The sequence below is a fragment of the Pan paniscus genome, chromosome 17 (assembly GCF_029289425.2).
Source record: "Pan paniscus chromosome 17, NHGRI_mPanPan1-v2.0_pri, whole genome shotgun sequence".
Classification (NCBI taxonomy): Eukaryota; Metazoa; Chordata; class Mammalia; order Primates; family Hominidae; genus Pan; species Pan paniscus.
This window is the reverse complement of record NC_073266.2, coordinates 63442998-63460884: the sequence shown is the minus strand read 5'-3', so window position 1 is coordinate 63460884 and position 17887 is coordinate 63442998. Positions and strand designations below refer to the sequence as shown.

At 41.5% G+C, this 17887-nt stretch overlaps 1 protein-coding gene and 1 pseudogene across 3 annotated transcripts in view; one reads left to right on the top strand and one right to left on the bottom strand.

Moving 5' to 3' along the window:
- The window catches only part of PSTPIP2 (proline-serine-threonine phosphatase interacting protein 2), a 100631-nt gene that overhangs the window by 47950 nt on the left and 34794 nt on the right, over window positions 1–17887 (top strand). For all 3 annotated transcript variants that reach the window (XM_034943607.3, XM_008955630.4, XM_003830197.4), the window contains exon 3: window positions 11574–11651. In XM_034943607.3, coding sequence (XP_034799498.2) covers window positions 11574–11651 — 78 coding nt within the window. The remainder of the gene's footprint in view (window positions 1–11573; window positions 11652–17887) is intronic.
- Window positions 5186–9558, bottom strand: LOC103783599 (U3 small nucleolar RNA-associated protein 18 homolog; annotated as a pseudogene).

Here is a 17887-nt window from a genome sequence, read left to right as displayed (position 1 = left end):
GTAACAACTAATTGTTACAATAATAATTAATAATTGTTAACAATTAATTGTTATAATAATTGTTTTTAACTACTACATTGTTACAATAATTGTTCATAACTACTACAATTAATTGTTACAATTAATATTATAACACATTAACAATTAATATTATAATATTAATTAATATTAATTAAATAAAATGATATTAATTAAATTAATTAATATGGATAATATAATAATTAAATAATACTGTAAGTAACAAAACACAGTAACAAACACTCCATCAGTAAATTGTAAATTTATCTAGTTTACCCTTCTGTCAGCTGGAAAAGCACAACAATAATAGAGGTGATGCTGGCAACCACAGCCAACATCTGAATAGCTACATAATATAACAACAACATTGAGGCTTACACATCCCTTTGGCACTTATGTTGGCTGCATGAGGTTTCTTGGCACAGAAGTGTAGCTTTGTAGATGAGGTTTAAGTAATTTACCAGGGGAATCTAGAAAGTGACAGAACCCAGAATGGCTCCGGGGCTGGTGAGGATGGGGGTCTCATACAACCCCTGTGTTTATGACTCATGAACACTGGCAAAAAGGCTGGTGGCTATCTAGGGAGATGGGCTAGTTCCCAGCACAGACACACTCTCCCTTTCTTTACTGTCTGTTTATACAATCTCACTCATTATACCCATTCTCTCTATTTCAGCCAGATGGGTTTATTGGTGAACACGCTTTGGATGTCTCTGCCTGTATGTCTTTACTTCAGTATTTCCCCACCTAGAAAGTCCTCCTTTTTCCTTGATGCCTAAGTAAATTCTCCCCATCCTTCCAAGTCCAGGTCAAATTTTCCTCTTCTTTTATTTCTCTCTCTCTCTCTTTTTTTTTTTTTAAAGACAGAGTCTCACTCTGTCATCCAGGCTAGAGTACAGTGGTGCGATCTCAGCTCACTTCAACCTCCGTCTCCCGGGTTCAGACAATTCTCACACCTAAGCCTCCCGAGTAGCTGGGATTACAGGCATGTACCACCACCCCAGCTAATTTTTGTAATTTTAGTAAAGATGGGGTTTTTCCTGGCCACAGGCTGGTCTTGAACTCTTGGTCTCAAGTGATCCAGCCCACCTCAGCCTCCCAAGGTGCTGGGATTATAGGTGTGAGCCACCATGCCCGACCTTATTTCTCTTTAAAGGAAACATTCTACATAGGACTTTAGTCTGAAGTCTTTCAGCTGGTTAACAATTGAAATGAAGCCATCTTGTCACTGGTAGCCCAAGCCCATGGACTCTCCCACCCTCAGATCCCCAGATGTGGCGAAATATTATATAATGAGCTCCTGATATGAGCAGAAAATGAGAACTATAAAAATAGGGTTAATCATACCTTAGAGGGTAGCTAGAGATGATTAAATGAGATTATATTAATAGCTGCTGTTTATTGAAGGCTTACTCTATGCAAGCTACAGTGTGTTTTGTATATATTATTTAATTCTCATAAAAACTCTGTATGGTAAGTTTTCTCATCCTTATGTTATAATTGAAGAAATTGAGGTTCAGAGAGGCTATGGAACTTGCCTAAGTTCAGACAGCTAATAAGCGGTAGATATGGTTTCAAACCTAGAAAATTTGGGCCCTGGAATCTGCTATTAACCAGTACACTGTGCCCAGTACAGTAGCTGGTACACAATATATAGTGGGTAAATGGTACCCACTGATCTTAGGCAAGTTCCACAACCATTACTAACATTGTTATATTAAGTGTAGAAGGCAAGTAAGGAATATATCATTGGCTTCCTTTTACAGTTAAGAACACTGAAGTTTAGTGGGCTTTAAATGACTTGCCCAAGATTACAATATGAGTAAGTAGTAAAGCTGGGATTCCTGCTGACTTCCTGTCTGATGGTTTTTCCACTTTACTTAATGGTCTCTTGAGAAAGTTGGGTGTATTCTCCGAAGAAGAACAGGAACTTGGCAGCCAAGTCAGTTCTCTTAATTGTGTGCTGCAATAGGATCCTGAGTAGGGAGGAGGGAAGCATGCTTGTGGAACACCTTTATGCCCAGAATTCTTTACCATTTGTAGATTAGCAGCTATACCTATACTCTAGGGGATCCACAGCCCCGGTGCCTCAGGACTCTGTACTCTTCCCCATAAGCTCCTGTACGTCCCATGGTCAACCTGCCCTGGCTACAGCTCTGTTTCCGGGACCCTCACTGTGGTCGGCTATGTCTCAGGACAGCCTTAAGAAGGACAGATTGCCAGGGTGGGAATGACAGATTCCTTCGTGCATTAGCTGGTCAAGTTGTCAAGCCATTATGTACCATATTAGTTTTTTAGGACTGTTGGGACAAATTGCCTCTAACTGAATGGCTTTAAATAACAGAATTTATTCTCTCACAAGTCCATAGGCCAGAAGTCCCAAATCAAGATGTTGGCAGAATCATGCTGTCTTGAAGACTTTATTGGAGAAGGTGTCCCATTCCTTTCTCTTGGTTTTTGGTGTCATCAGCAATCCTTGGCATGTCCTGGCTTGCAGCTGTGTAACTCCCATCTCTTCCTCTATCATCCTGTGGTGTTGTTCCCCTGTGTCTTCACATTGTCTTTTTTTTTTTTTTTTTTTTTTTGAGATGGGGTCTCACTCTGTCCCCCAGGCTGGAGTTCAGTGGCATGATCTCAGCTCACTGCAACCTCCACCTCCCAGGTTCAAGCGATTCTCCTGCCTCAGCCTCCTAAGTACCTGGGACTACAGACGTGCACCACTACACCCAGCTAATTTTTGTACTTTTAGTAGAGACCGGGTTTCACCATGTTGACCAGGCTGGTCTTGAACTCCTCACCTCAGCTGATCCACCTGCCTTGGCCTCCCAAAGTGCTGGGATTATAGGTGTGAGCTACCATGCCCAGCCCACATTGTCTTCTTATAAGGACACTAGTCATATTGGATTAAGAGGCCACCCTACTCCAGTATGACCTTATCTCAACAATTACGTCTGCAATGACCCTATTTCCAAATAAGGTCACAGTCTAAGATGCTGGGGGTTGAGACTGCAACCTATTTTGCGGGAGGAACACCTGTGCCCAAAAGAATGTACTAGAAGCTGAGAGCATCATGGGAAATAGAGTATCGGGATGGGAGTTTAGACACCTGGGTGGCCTTCTAATCCTGGCTTCCTCACTAACCAGTGCTGATATTATTCAAGGCCCTAGACCTTTCTAGGTTCCAGTTTCGTTAGCTGTAAAATTTGGATTGTATGAGATGTTCTGTGAGAGCCCCTTGGATCTAATAACATGGGTCTTCCCAAGGAACTTATCATTCAGTTGAGGTGCTGTGAATGGCATATACAGTAAAATTGAGCAAAATATTTAAGTGTTAGGTTTTATGGCAAAAGGATTTCATCTTTTCAGTTCACTCTGATTTTGGGGCAACCTGGAGCACTAGATTGAGGATCATCCTGAGGCTGCTTTCAGACCTGATGGAAAAGGCCATATCTGATGATGTTTGTCATGGGTTGTTTTTCTTTTCTTTCCTTTTCTTTTTTCTTTTCTTTTTTTTTTTTTTGACACAGAGTTTTGCTCTTATTGCCTAAGCTAGAGTGCAATGGCATGATCTCGGCTCGCTGCAACCTCTGCCTCCTGGGTTCAAGTGATTCTCCTGCTTCAGCCTCCTGAGTAGCTGGGATGACAGGTGCACACTACCATACCAGCTAATTTTTTGTATTTTTAGTAGAAATGGGTTTTCACCATGTTAGCCAGGGTAGTCTCGAACTCTTGACCTCAGGTGATCTGCTCACCTCAGCCTCCCAAAGTGCTGGGATTACAGATGTGAGCCACGGCACCCAGCCTGTCATGGGTTGCTGAAGGGAAAATGGCACATGGATTATTCCTGGTCTGGGAATTTGGATAGAAGCGAGGTCAAAGGGAGTTGGGGTTTTTAAGGAGAGCTTTGTGAAGCGTAGCCAGCTAAGTGCAAGAGGTGTGGTATTGCCTCTTCTGTTTCCTGTACTATTTTGTACATTTTCATCTGGCCCTTGTTACATGGTAGTAAACTAAAATATTCGTTTGCATCTCTCTCCTCTGCTAGATTATGAGCACCACTAGGCAGTTCTCATATTTCAGTCATCTCTGTGTTTTAGCACCTAGTACGATGCCTGGCACATGGTGGATGTTCAGTAAATGACAAATTGATGATCAGATGAGACAGAAAAATTCAGATAGGTAGTAGGAGGGTGATCTAGTTAAAGGCCTACTTATTCAAGCGTGATTTATGTGATGTTCTAGTAATTCCTTCATTGCCTGCCTGGACCCATTGCTTCCCATTTACGGGGAAATACCCTCTCAACCTCAGTGGTTGTTCCCTGGTTTTATGAGGCTGAGATTCTAGTTTCACTTCCATTAAAGCTCCTTCTTTTCTCCAAAAAGCACACCATGATGCTTGCTGGAACTCATTACTTCCCGGGTTCTAGGAGAACATCTTGTTTCATGGGGAACAAGATGTGGCCTATGGTATGTTTAGATTCACGATGTCTTCCTCTTACAAGAAAGAAACTGAGTGAGTGACTTCTTGTCTTGGAAACAACAAAAGAGTCTAAAGAAATCTTAATGGATATAATTCTGAGGCTAAAAGGATAAAATGCCTGTATATTATATATTTTTAAAAATGAAAATGGACTGAACATCTTTTTACATGTAAAAATATTAAATGTTCATTGTAGCATGTTATAAATTTTTATATAGATACAGTGAACAGAGATTCAGAAAGTTAGAAACAGTTACTAGGGAGTTAAGATGCATCTTTTTCTATAACTAGAGTCAGCTTCAGGTGCACTTTACATTGTCAGGAGCTGGAAAAACTTCAGAAGTAGAGTCGAAGAATAGAGGCCTGAGAAGAAACAGGTTTCTTGCTCAAACTGTAGTACTGAGTACTGTCTAAGACCATAAAGGCATGAAGGAGAAATCACTTGCGTGGTCTCAGAGCAAGTAGATAGGGCTGCCCACAGTACCAGGAGCAAGATGAAGCCAAATCACATAACAGCCATGCAAATGCACCTCCACCAGAAAAGGAGAGAAGGAAGGAATGAAGAAAGATATCAAGGCAAAAGCAACAAAGAACCAGAGCCCATAACTCAAGAACAAAGCCAATCCAACATCTGGATAACTGATCCCAAGTAGAAAATTTACCCAAAGGAATAGTGGAAGTATTCAGAGATATAATACAGGAAAAATGTCATGAAAGGAAGGACTAAATAGATCTGAAGGGCACACTATGAACCGGGAAACTCTGATACACAGTAATCAATACTGATTATGATTACATAAGGATCAATGTTAACACACATCCTGGCTAAGTTATTGAATTAAATAAAGAATTCTTCAAATATCGAGGAAGGAAAAAACAAGTTGTCTATACACAAATAATCAGGGGAAATTTGGGATGGCCCCAGGCTTCTGTACAATGACAGAAGCCAGTGGAACAAGTTCAGCCAAGTTCTGAGGAAATATTTAAGAACATTCGTTACACCAGTGAGGTTGTCAGTCCAATATAAAGTCCACAGGTAAATAGTCTCAAATACGAAAGAACTCAGGGAATACCAACCCCCTTCCTACCCTTGAACTATTTTGGCAAAAGGTTATGTAGTGATAAAATTTAGTCAAGCAAGAAATGAATCCAAATTAAAATCTTCAGGATGAGTAATTATGGTAACAGGACAATTATTGAGCCTCAAATTCATTGTAATAAATAGTTCAGACTAAATAACTGGGGGAAATATGATTGGAGAACAGAATATGTTATACACAAATGAAACAAAATGTAAACAATATTGAGGAGGTGGAAGTACAACAATGCTCATTATCTAACACTTCCGGCATGCTGTCAAACATCTAAAAATGGTCAAAAACAGAAACAAATTGTTAAAATGTTTTAATATCTCTATCCTCTTACTTTTTTTTTCCAAACAAAAGCTGCCACATGTTTATTAAGACATTACTGGTTCTTAAGCACAGCTGGCTCTATAAGTCATTTTCCATATATTATCACACATTCGGGAAAGTTTCTGAGACGATATATCAAGACAGGCTTCTCTTGTGACTCAACTGGACTTCAAATAGTCTGTTTAGAAGTCTGAGTAATGGTGCAACCTATAATCAGGGCCTTGCCCTTTTCTTTCTTTCTTTTTCTTTTCTTTCTTTCTTTTTTTTTTTTTTTTTGAGTCGGAGTCTTGTTCTTGTCACAGAGGCTGGAGTGCAATGGCGCAATCTCAGCTCACCACAACCTCCGCCTCCTGGGTTCAGGTGATTCTCCTGCCTCAGCCTCCCAAGTAGCTGGGATTACAGGCACCTGCCACCACACCCGGCCAATTTTGTATTTTTAATAGAGATGGGGTTTCTCCATGTTGGTCAGGCTGGTCTTGAACTCCCAACCTCAGGTGATCCACCCGCTTTGGCCTCCCAAAGTTCTGAGATTACAGGTGTGAGCCACCGCGCCCAGCCGGCCTTGCCCTTTTCATTCCCCAAGGCAAAGTATCCACCTCTGAGAGAAAATTCCATGGCGTAAACATGAGAAATAGTTTTCTTTTTAATGACTGGGAAGTTTGAAATACTGTACAGGAAGGAAGATGAACCAATGACTGCTTCTTTCATTTTTCCTGAAGCAATTGCCAATATTTCTGTAGTAGGATTGAATGTCAGAGAATTAACACCTGTAACCAAGTTCATTATAGCTTTCATTGGCTTTGGGTTTGTTCCTTCGAGACAAGAATCTTGATTATTTATATTTACTGCTCCACAATTAGAACCACAAGCAACTGTCCATTCCTAGATGTGGCAATGCTTAATCCATATAAACTGCCTTAATCAACAAATCTGTTAAGGCACCTCCTTGAGTTCACATCCCAAACATAAACTTCTCCATCCCCGAAGAGGCATATACTTTCTTACTATCTGAAGAGAACGTGGATGCTGCAACCCTTCCATTAATTTTCATGCTTCCAATCAGTTCTTTGGTCTTCATCGATAGCAAATGCAAATACCCAGCAATGCCATTTATGAGCAAGAAGGACCCATCTGGGGAGACATCTTCAAAGCTCCTCACTATCTTCTTTCAAACCTCTCACTTGATGCACAGGAATTAATTTCCAGCTAGCATGTCATAGACATAAAAAACCTTGCTGTGAGTACTCATGGCTAAAACTTCTTCCCCATTAGCACTAAAATAAGCCTTACAGTTTGGAAACCTTTCCAAACAGGTGCTCTGGATTTTAGGATTTGTTCTTCCATCAACCTGAAATAGTGATATAGGTTATCTAATCCAGCGACCATCACAATCTGTGCACAAGGACGGAACTGCACAGATGAGATCTGAGCAGCAGAAGGACGTTCAGCATTAGCATGCTGGCAGTTCTTCATCTTCAGGATTTCTCTTGGAAGAGAAGTTGATGTGGATATGAAATTCCCAGTCCTTTGCAACAAAGCATCTTCATCCTCTTCACTTTCATCATCTGAAGTTGTTTTCCGCTTATTAGTCTCTGCCCAGGCAGGTACTCCTCCCACGGCATGCTGGAATTCTTCTTAAAGTCGCTTCTTACGTTTGTCTTTCTAAAGTTTACTTTCACTAGCATTTTTCATCATTATCTTTCCGAAACCGATTGTTCATCATGTCAACCATTTCCTCATCTTCATCTTCTTCATCCACCCAAACTGGCTTCTTTTGAGGTGCACAATTACCTTTTGCTTCATTCTCCGCTTCTGCGTCTCCCGAGTCTTCATGTCCTTGAACCCGCGGACCCCGCAGACGCCGCAGCAGCGTGTCCTCGTCGTCCTCGACGTCGCCGAAGACCAGCTCCTCCAGGCACCACTCCACGGCCGGTTTGTCTTCTCCAGCGTCGGGCGGTTCCGCTGCCGGAGCCGTCTCTCCTCTTCCCTCGCCGCGCTTGGCCTGGCCGGCGGTTTTCGCTGGGATGAAGCGGCAGCCTTTTGGGGCGGCTCGCCCGGCCCCGCTCCGGCTTTCCAGTCCGCCCTCGTTCCGGGCTAACGCTTCGGCTTCGCTGCGGTTCTACTGTGCAGTTTCATTCGGCTCCTCAGTTCCCGCGGCATCGTTAGGTTTGAGGAGAAACGCAGGCGCTCGCGTGAAACCTCGCTGCGCATGCGCGCCTCTTTTCTTTTTGAGACACTGCCTCACTCTGTCGCCCAGGCTGGAGTGCAATGGCGCGATCTTGGCTCACTGCAACCTCCGCCTCCCGGGTTCAAGCGATTCTTCTGCCTCAGCCTCTTGAGTAGCTGGGATTACAGGCACGCGCCACCACTCCTGGCTAATTTTTATATTTTTAGTAGAGATGGGGTTTCACCATGTTGGCCAGACTGGTCTCAAACTCCTGTCTTCAACTGATCCGCCTGCCTTGGCCTCCCAAAGTGCTGTGATTACAGACGTGAGCCACCGTGCCCGGCCCTCTTACTTATTTTCGTAAACTTTTTCTTTTAACCTCAGAAAGATCTTTGAGGAACTAATTTTTCCTATGGTAAAGAGACTATTATTTCAATTTTAGTAATTCTTTCAGCTTCACTTCAGTTTTTTTTCTTCTGTGAAATTAAAATCAGATTAAAATTTCAATTTTTATTTACTTATTTTATTTTATTTTATACAGGGTCTTACTTTGTCATCCATGCTGGAGTGCAGTGGCGCAGTCACGGTTCACTGCAGCCTCAAACTCCCAGGCTCAAGTGATCCTCCTACCTCCGCCTCCTGAGTAGCAGGGACTACAGATGTGTGCCACCACACCCAGCTAATTTTTGTATTTTTTTGTAGAGACAGGGTTTCCCATGCTGCCTAGGCTGGTCTCAAACCCTTGGGCTCAATCGATCCTCCCACCTTGGCCTCCCAAAGTGCTGGGATTATAGGTGTGAGCCACAACACCAGTCCAAGCTATTTTTAAAAGGCATGTGGCATATGGTCTTATTCTTTAAAAAATTTTTTTTTAAATATTTATTTATTTATTTATTTATTTTTGAGATGGAGTTTTGCTGTTGTCGCCCAGGCTGGAGTGCAATAGTGCGATCTCAGCTCACTGTAACCTCTGCCTCCCCGGTTCAAGCGATTCTCCTGCCTCAGCCTCCCGAGTAGCTGGGATTACAGGCATGCGCCACCATGCCTGGCTAATTTTTTGTATTTTTAGTAGAGGCAGGGTTTCACCATGTTGGCCACGCTGGTCTCGAACTCCTGACCTCAGGTGATCCACCGCCTTGGCCTCCCAAAGTACTGGGATTACAGGTGTGAGCCATTGCACCCGGCCATATGGTCTTATTCTTTAAAAATTATTTGTTGCATGCATCTGTTCATCCTTTCTATTTGTATACCTGCAGAAAGAAATCCCTGTTACAATCATCATCAAATATTAATACTAATTAGTTTTAGTTGGTGGAATTTTGGGTTGTTTGTTTTCTTCTTTGTACTTTTCCTTCCTATCATAGTGTGCTGCAGCCTTGAACTCGCAGGCTTAAGTGATCCTACTGCCCCATCCTCCCCCAGTAGCTGGGACTGCAGGTATGCACCACCACACCCGTTTATTTCATTTATTTATTTATTTAATTTTGTAGAGGCACGGTCTTGCTGTGTTGCCGGGGCTGCTCTTGAAATCGTAGTCTCAAGCAATACTCCCGTCTTGGCCTCCCAAAGTGCTGGGATTACAGGCAGCCACTGCACCCATGCCCAGCCTGTACTTTTCTTCATGTTTATTTTTGAGTAATGAGCATGTATCATTTTAATAAATTGGGTAAAATCATTATTTAGAAAAGACAAATGACAGGATGGGAGAAACTTTGTAACATATGTAAGAATACATAGTCTATAAAGAACTTCTACCAAATTAATAGGAATAAGGCAAAATGCTCAGTTAAAAAGTTGGATGATAACTTACAGAAGAAGAAATGCAAATAAACAATAAGCATATAAAATGATGCACAACCACACTAGAAATCAGGGAAATGCAAATTCAAAAAGAAGTTCTTCCTTTTTTCAACCTCCCTCTCACACTGGTAGCAATTTTAAAAGATTATTTATATCCACTGTGGGTCAGCATTCCTGGAAATGGGAGCTCCTGTACACTATTTGTGGAAGTTTAAATTGAGAAGACTTTTTTGGAGGACACTTTGGCACTATTTTTCAAAAATTTAAAATGCATTCTTTCCCCTGACCTAGTAAATCCACTTTCTCAGAACTCTCAGAAAAACACTCTCAAGCTGGGTGTGGTGGCTCATGCCTGTAATCCCAGAACTTTGAAAGGGTGAGGCAGGTGGATCACCTGAGGTGAGGAGTTCGAGACCAGCCTGGCCAACATGGTGAAACCTTGTCTCCACTAAAAATACAAAAATTAGCTCGGCATGGTGGCGCACACCTGTAGTCCCAGCTGCATGGGAGGCTGAGGCAGGAGAATCGCTTGAACCCGGGAGGCGGAGGTCGCAGTGAGCTGAGATTGTGCCACTGCACTCCAGCCTGGGTGGCAGAGTGAGACACTCTCAGAGATGCCCGTGGATATATGTCCACAGATGTTCAGATGTTCATTTAGGTTTTTTTCTTTTTTCTTTTCTTTCTTTTTTTTTTTTTTTTAGTGGTAGTGAAAACTGGAAATAACTCAGGAGACTTTGTACTACAGAGAACTCCATATTGTGAATGTAGTGGATCCCTATGTGCTGACAAGGAACATTCTATATGATGTGTTACTAGGTGAAAAACAGAAGAGCAAATAATAGAATGATCTCAATTACATAAACATGAAAGTTACACATATGTGTATATGTGAGATATGGGCATGTAAATGCAGAGAAAAGGGACTGGAAAGCTAACTACTAACCTTGGCAGTGGCTGCCCCTGGGGAGAGCAGTGGAGCTGGAAGAGAGTGGGAAGGTGCTGGCGTGTTTTAGACTGTCTACCTTTGTGGTGTTACAGTCTTTTACCGTGAGGATATATTCATTTATTACTTATATAATTTTTTTAAATCTGAAGAAAAAAGTAGGGTAGATGAGCCTAAATCACTCTGTCCTAATCGTATGGTTTATATAAGGCTGGGCTGAGACAGAAGTGGAGATGGTGACAAAAAGCAGTGGGGAGAGGGGAAGGGGAAGGAGGATGTTTAGTGCTGAGACTGACCCTGCAATGCTGAGTAACAATCAGTGTTTTTATAGGGCATGCTGACTGCAGAGTTTTTTTCCTGAAATCCCCCTTCCTTTGGTACAGTTTAGTTGCGTATTTGAATTGCTTGTGAATGAAGGGCTCTATAGCATGGTAAAGGGCACTCTTAGAAAAGATGGAGGAGGGTTGGGCATTTCTTATTCCACTTAAACAAACGTTCAGTTTTACTGTAATGTTCACATAATGTCCATGTTAGGGACTTCCAGCTGGAGAAGACCACCATAGAGATGAGGGCCATCGATCTTTTTACAGTTGTTCCCTATCATACAGAGGGAGTCTTGCATTTTAGAGAATGGTGTTGTATCTGAGCTTCTATGGTCACAGGTGCAGTTTTGCTTTCCAGGGGAGGGTCATTGTGTCTTAACAAAGAGTCAGCTCTGAGAAGGACCCATAACCCTCTCTTCTGTTCCCCTAGGGCAGCAATTGAAGAGAGATATGGCAAAGATCTGCTCAACCTCTCTAGGAAGAAGCCGTGTGGACAGTCTGAAATCAAGTATGTATCAAGTTTTTTTCTGGTTTCCAGGTTGGTTAATAATACCTGGGAGCCCCCTCGCTTCAGCAGACAGAGTTACCAGGAGGTTGAAGTATGCTGGCTGAAAAAAAAATTTTTTTGGAGATGGGATCTCACTATTTTGTCCAGGCTGGGCTCAAACTCAAGATCCTCAGTCAGGCGCAGTGGCTCATGCCTGTAACCCCAGCACTTTGGGAGGCCGAGGCAGGTGGATCGCTTGGGCCCAGGAGTTCAAGACCAGCCTAGGCAACTTGGCAAAACCCCATCCCTACTAAAAATAGAAAAATTAGCCAGGCATGGTGGCCCATGCCTGTAGTCCTAGCTACTTGGGAGACTGAGGTGGGAGGATGGTTTGAGCCCAGAAGGCAGAGGTTGCAGTGAGCAGAGATTGTGCCACAGCATTCTAACCTGGGTGTCAGAGCAAGACTCTGTCTCAAAAAATTTAAAAAAAAGATCGTTGCATCTCAGCTGTCCAAGTCGCTGGGAATACAGGCGCGTGTCACTGTACTTGGCCGTAAAAAAATTATAATTTTTTTTCTTATTTTCAATTGTGAAAAATCAAGACAAGCAGAAAAATGGCTAAAGTGGACTGTGAAGCCACAACCTGTTATTAATACCTTCTAAGTTTTTCTTGAAGTTTTTTTATATGTACACCTTTTCGTAGGTAGGGCTATATTATATATATTTATACTACAAATTTAATAGTAGAGCTTCCTGTGTGTGTATATGTGTGTATGTGTATTGTATGCGTGTGTTTTAAAAGCAAGAGAAGACAAGAGGAAGGGCAATGTCCTATTTGTCCCCATTAGGACCTCTGAGGGGACATAGACTTCTGGGCGTCTCTGCAAGTGTGGATAGCAGAGATGCCCAGAGGTCTGTGTTGATATTATTTTATAATATCTATCCTAAGTAAAACACCTATAAAATTATATATCTAAAATTGTATATAAAATAGAAAATTATACATATATTTTTTCGTTTGTGATAACTATAGGAGATTTTGCACCATTTTAAAAAAACTTTTTTTTTTTGAGACGGAGTTTTGCTCTTGTTGCCCAGGCTGGAGTGCAATGGTGCGATCTTGGCTGACCACAAATTCTGCCTCCCGGGTTCCAGCAATTATCCTGCCTCAGCTTACCAAGTAGCTGGGATTACAGGCATGCGCCTCCATGCCCGGCTAATTTTGTATTTTAGTAGAGAAGAGGTTTCTCCAGGTTGGTCAGGCTGGTCTTGAACTCCCCACCTCAGGTGATCCACCTGTCTCGGCCTCCCAAAGTACTGGGATTACAGGTGTAATCCACCATGCCCGGCGAAAAAACTTTTATTTTAAGTTTAGGGGTATATGTGCAGGTTTGTTATATAGGTAAACATGTGTTATGGGGATTTGTTGTACATATTATTTCATTGCCCAGGTATTAAGCCTGGTACCCATTAGTTATTTTTCCTGATCCTCTTCCTCTTCCCATCCTCCACCCTCTGATAGGCACCAGTGTGTGTTGTTCCCCTCCACGTGTCCATGTGTTCTCATCATTTAGCCCCCACTAATACGTGAGAACATGTAGTATTTGGTTTTCTGTTCTGTTTTAGTTTGCTAAGGATAATGGCCCCCAGCTCCACCCATGTCCCTGCAAAGGACATGATCTCATTCTTTTTTATGGCTTCGTAGTGTTCCATGGTGTATATGTACCACATTTTCTTTATTCAGTCTATCATTGATGGGCATTTAGGTCAATTCTGTGTCTTCCTTGCATCATTTTATAATTGTCACAACCCATGTGAGATTTCTGTACCATAATTTTTAATTTTTCAGTCATTCATTTAATACATTGAGGTTACAGAAATGACCAGGTCATGGTGCCTACTTTAGCAATACACTCCATCTTACACAAGGCTGGTTTCCCTGGTGTCCTATGGCAACTCACACTTAGAAGGGTTTCATAATTGGTTTAATGCCCTGCTATCACCATTCTGAAATTTTTAATAATGTATAATCAAGGGGTCTCATGTTTTCATTTTGCAGTAGGAGTCACAAATTATGTAGCCAGTCCTACTCATTTGGAAATTTCTAGATTCCTTCCCCAACATGTTGAGGGAGGGTTTAGAGAAGGAGGTCAGGCTTTCTCTTTCCAGACCTAACCACATAACATACTTTCCTGTATCCTGCTCTGGCTGTGCTATCAACAGCTTCAGAGATGCGCAGAGGTCTGTGTCCCTTCAGAGGCCCTAATAGGGACATATAGGGCATTGGCCTTCCTCTTGTCTTCTCTTGCTTCTAAAACAAGCACACATGCAACACACACACACACACACACACACACACACACACACTCATCCTAGACTACAAAGGAAGGTATTGAACTACTGAGGAGGAAAACATTGGGAGATATTGAAAATATTAATAGTTATATAAACCTAAAAATCTTGTTACCCTCAGACATAGGAAATTAGTACAAAGAAGATTTATTTTTCATTGGCTAATTATATATTTTTGATGTTTTAAATGAAAATTTAAAAATCACAGAAAAGTAAAAAAACGAACATAATAAATAGCTATATACCCATCACCTAGATTTTACAGTTACTCATATTTGTCACCAAGATTTTACAATTATTAACAATGTAAATGCTTTAAATTTAAATCTGGAATCAGCTATTTCTCCAAGAATACTTGGTTCCATTCCTTTTCGTGATTAATTGTATTTAGAAACCAAATTTTCAGTTCTTTTTTTTTTTTTTTTTTTTTTTTTTTTGAGACAGAGTCTCGCTTTGTTGCCCAGGCTGGAGTGCAGTGGCCTGGCTAATTTTTTGTATTTTTAGTAGAGACAGGGTTTTACCACGTTGGTCAGGCTGGTCTTGAACTCCTGACCTCAAGTGATCCATCCGCCTTGGCCTCCCAAAGTGCTGGGATTACAGGCATGAGCCACCGTCTCTGGCCCAAATTCTCAGTTTTAATGTTGATCATTGTCACAGAGGCATCATCGTATGTAGGCCCTGGCAGGGAATGGATTTTAAAAGTGTGAGTTCATACTAATATTTACAATTCTAATTTAAATTTATAGGGCTCTATATAATGTTTAAAATTTTATGTTTATATTTCTTTCCTCTTATATTGAAGACCTGACAATATTAGTATAATTATTTGCTTTATTTGGTTATATATATATATATATATATATAAATTGTTTTAAAATAATATCAATATTGCTACTAACAATAAAACTTCTAAATAGAGCTTAACATTTCTTTGCAGTTCCTTTTGATCTTAGACCATAATAGGTCACTTAAACATTTATTTGCTCTGTGTGATTATGTAACCAATTTTACTTATAGTTAAGTTTATTTGTTTCAGTTTGTTTTAAATTATAGGGATTGTTTTCTTTTTCCTGTTTGACTTAGTTTTATTTTTTGAATATGTAAAACATTTGCATGTCCAAGGGTCCAAACTACATCAACTTAGACAAGTTTCACTGTAATTAAAGAATGGTTTAGAACATTTTATGGAAGATAAGTGGGTCAGTTGACCAGAAAAACTTTTTCATTTATAAAGAAAGCATAAGCCATTGGCAATATACCCAAAAACTTTTGAGGTGATGTGATGGAAAATGGCCGTATTCTCTCTACTACTTCCTGCAAAAGATATTTAGCAGAATGAATCTGACCCGAAATGATATTTCTTATATCCTTACATATTTGACGTTTGCCTTGTTACTTGGTAAATTCAGACAGACTGTAACACAGTTCTTTTCTGTTGCTTGATAAAAGCCAGTCAGTTTTCCTTCTAAGAGTATACCTCAGAGAGGAAGTAGTCATAAGATAGGAGAACTGGGATTGTTTCCAAGGCTGAAGTGAAACACTGTTTAGGTGACTTGTTTTTGTCACCCCATGACATGATCTTTAGGAAGATGTTCTAGAAGACAGTGGATGATTTTTTTTTTTGAGATGGAGTCTCACTCTGTCACCCAGGCTGGAGTGCAGTGGCGTGATCTCAGCTCACTGTAACCTCTGCCTCCGGGGTTCAAGCAGTTCTCTGCCTCAGCCTCCTGAGTAGCTGAGATTATAGGCACTCGCCACCCCACCTGGCTAATTTTTGTATATTTAGTAGAGACAGGGTTTCACCATGTTGGCCAGGCTGGTCTTGAACTCCTGACCTCGTGATCCACCTGCCTCAGCCTCCCAAAGTGCTGGGATTACAGGCGTGAGCTACCGCGCCCAGCCAGATGATTTTGCTTATCCAGGGACTAGCTAGGATTTTCCACCTCATTGGCTACCCTGAGAGACTCAAGTCTATAATGGAACCTGTTAGGGCTTAAGGCCAACGTGCTTTTTAAAGAGTTGTAGAATAGTTTCCTTTTCCACAGTGAGGGAGAACACTGTGGAGAAGAGAGGGTGAATGTTGTTACGCCCCCATTCCCATGGTTCAGATTCCATTCCTGGAATGTCATTTTGTCCTGAACACGAGGAATGGCAATGAAGTGATGATGGGAGACAACAAAGCTGATGACAAAGGAAATGAAGATGGGGCTGCTCTTTTAGGGGCCCTTTAATCAGTCACTGTGGTGGGAGAAAAATTTTAAACTTGGGACAGACAATTTAGCTGTAAGGCTGGCCTTTCAATCTATGACTCACTATAGGGAGAGAATTCCAGTTGTATCTCCTATCATACCCGTCTTTTTTTCCTATTCTTTGAAGACAAATAAGCATCACTGAAGAGTGGATTTATTAATTTCAGTTGACCATTGGTGCATTTGTTTGGATATGAACACTTTTTATTTTGATTTTTGTTTTTGAGATGGAGTCTCACTCTGTTGCCCAGGCTGGAGTGCAGTGGTGCAATCTTGGCTCACTGCAACCTCTGCTTCCGGGGTTCAAATGATTCTTGTGCTTCAGCTTCCCAAGTAGCTGGGATTACCGGCACGTGCCACCACATCTGGGTAATTTTTGTATTTTTAGTGGAGAAGGGGTTACACCATGTTGGCCTGGCTGGTCTTGAACTCCTGACCTCAAATGATCCTCCCGCCTTGGCCTCGCAACGTGCTGGGATTACAGGGGTGAGCCACTGCACCCGGCCTCAATATGGACACTGTTATAATGCATTGTACTCCTTGAAAAATTGTATCATAAGATGGGTAAAGTGAATGGAGAATGTGCAGTTAGGCTGTCCTGCTTAATGTATTTGTAATAACTGGCGCAAATGTTCATGTGAGAAAAGGCAGAGAGAAATAAGAACCTTTGTTTTGAGATAAATAGAGTGGGAAAAGTAAGGTAGCTGAAAGAAGGGGCCACTTGGAAAACACAGGGCCTTTAATTTCTAAAATAGTAAAATTTGCCATATATACATATATATATATAATGATGCATGATCTTATGCTGCTGTGGTAGGGGACCGTGAGTTTACAAAATCCCAACCCTGTTTGGGTAGGTTGAGTGAGCACAGTCCACAGTTCCATGAGATCAGCCTCCATGAAAGTAGCAGTGAGCAAGAAATTTACCAGGGCCAAGGCACCTCTGAGGGAGTTTGCTTAAGGAAGTGTAGGTTGGGGGAGAACTAAAATAATGGGCAAAGGGGAGTTGATTATAAGGGAGAGGATGGGGGAGATTGAGAGAAGGTATGAAAAATGAGTCACGGTCTTCCATATCCACAACATGGTAGACTAGATACTGGGAAAGCCCTCCCATTGTAAAACACTTAAAGTGCTGGTTTAAAATATATTTTAATAATTTAAAATAAATATGTGGCTATGCCGTCAAGAAAGTAAGGAAAATCCTTCCAGGCCAAAGACGAATCAAAGGTGTCTTTCAGTGGTCACTTAGCTCTCTGGATTCAAGCTTTTCTTCATCTCTTAAATCCCAGAGAAAGCCTATAAACCCAAAGATAAATAATGTCTTAATGAAAGGCTAAACCAGAGAAAAAAAATCTCAATAAAAGATATCAAGTCATGCCTGAAATCCCAGCACTTTGGGAGGCCGAGGCGGGCAGCTCACTTGAGGTCAGGAGTTCGAGACCAGCCTGGTCAACATGGAAAAACCCTGTCTCTACTAAAAATACAAAAATTAGCTGGGCGTGGTGGTGGGCACCTGTAATCCCAGCTACGCGGGAGGCTGAGGCAGGAGAATTGCTTGAACCCAGGAGGCAGAAGTTGGGTGCGTAGTTGACAGAGTGAGACTCTGTTGCAGGAAAAAAAAAAAAGATATCAATGAAAGATACCTCTCTAAACCTT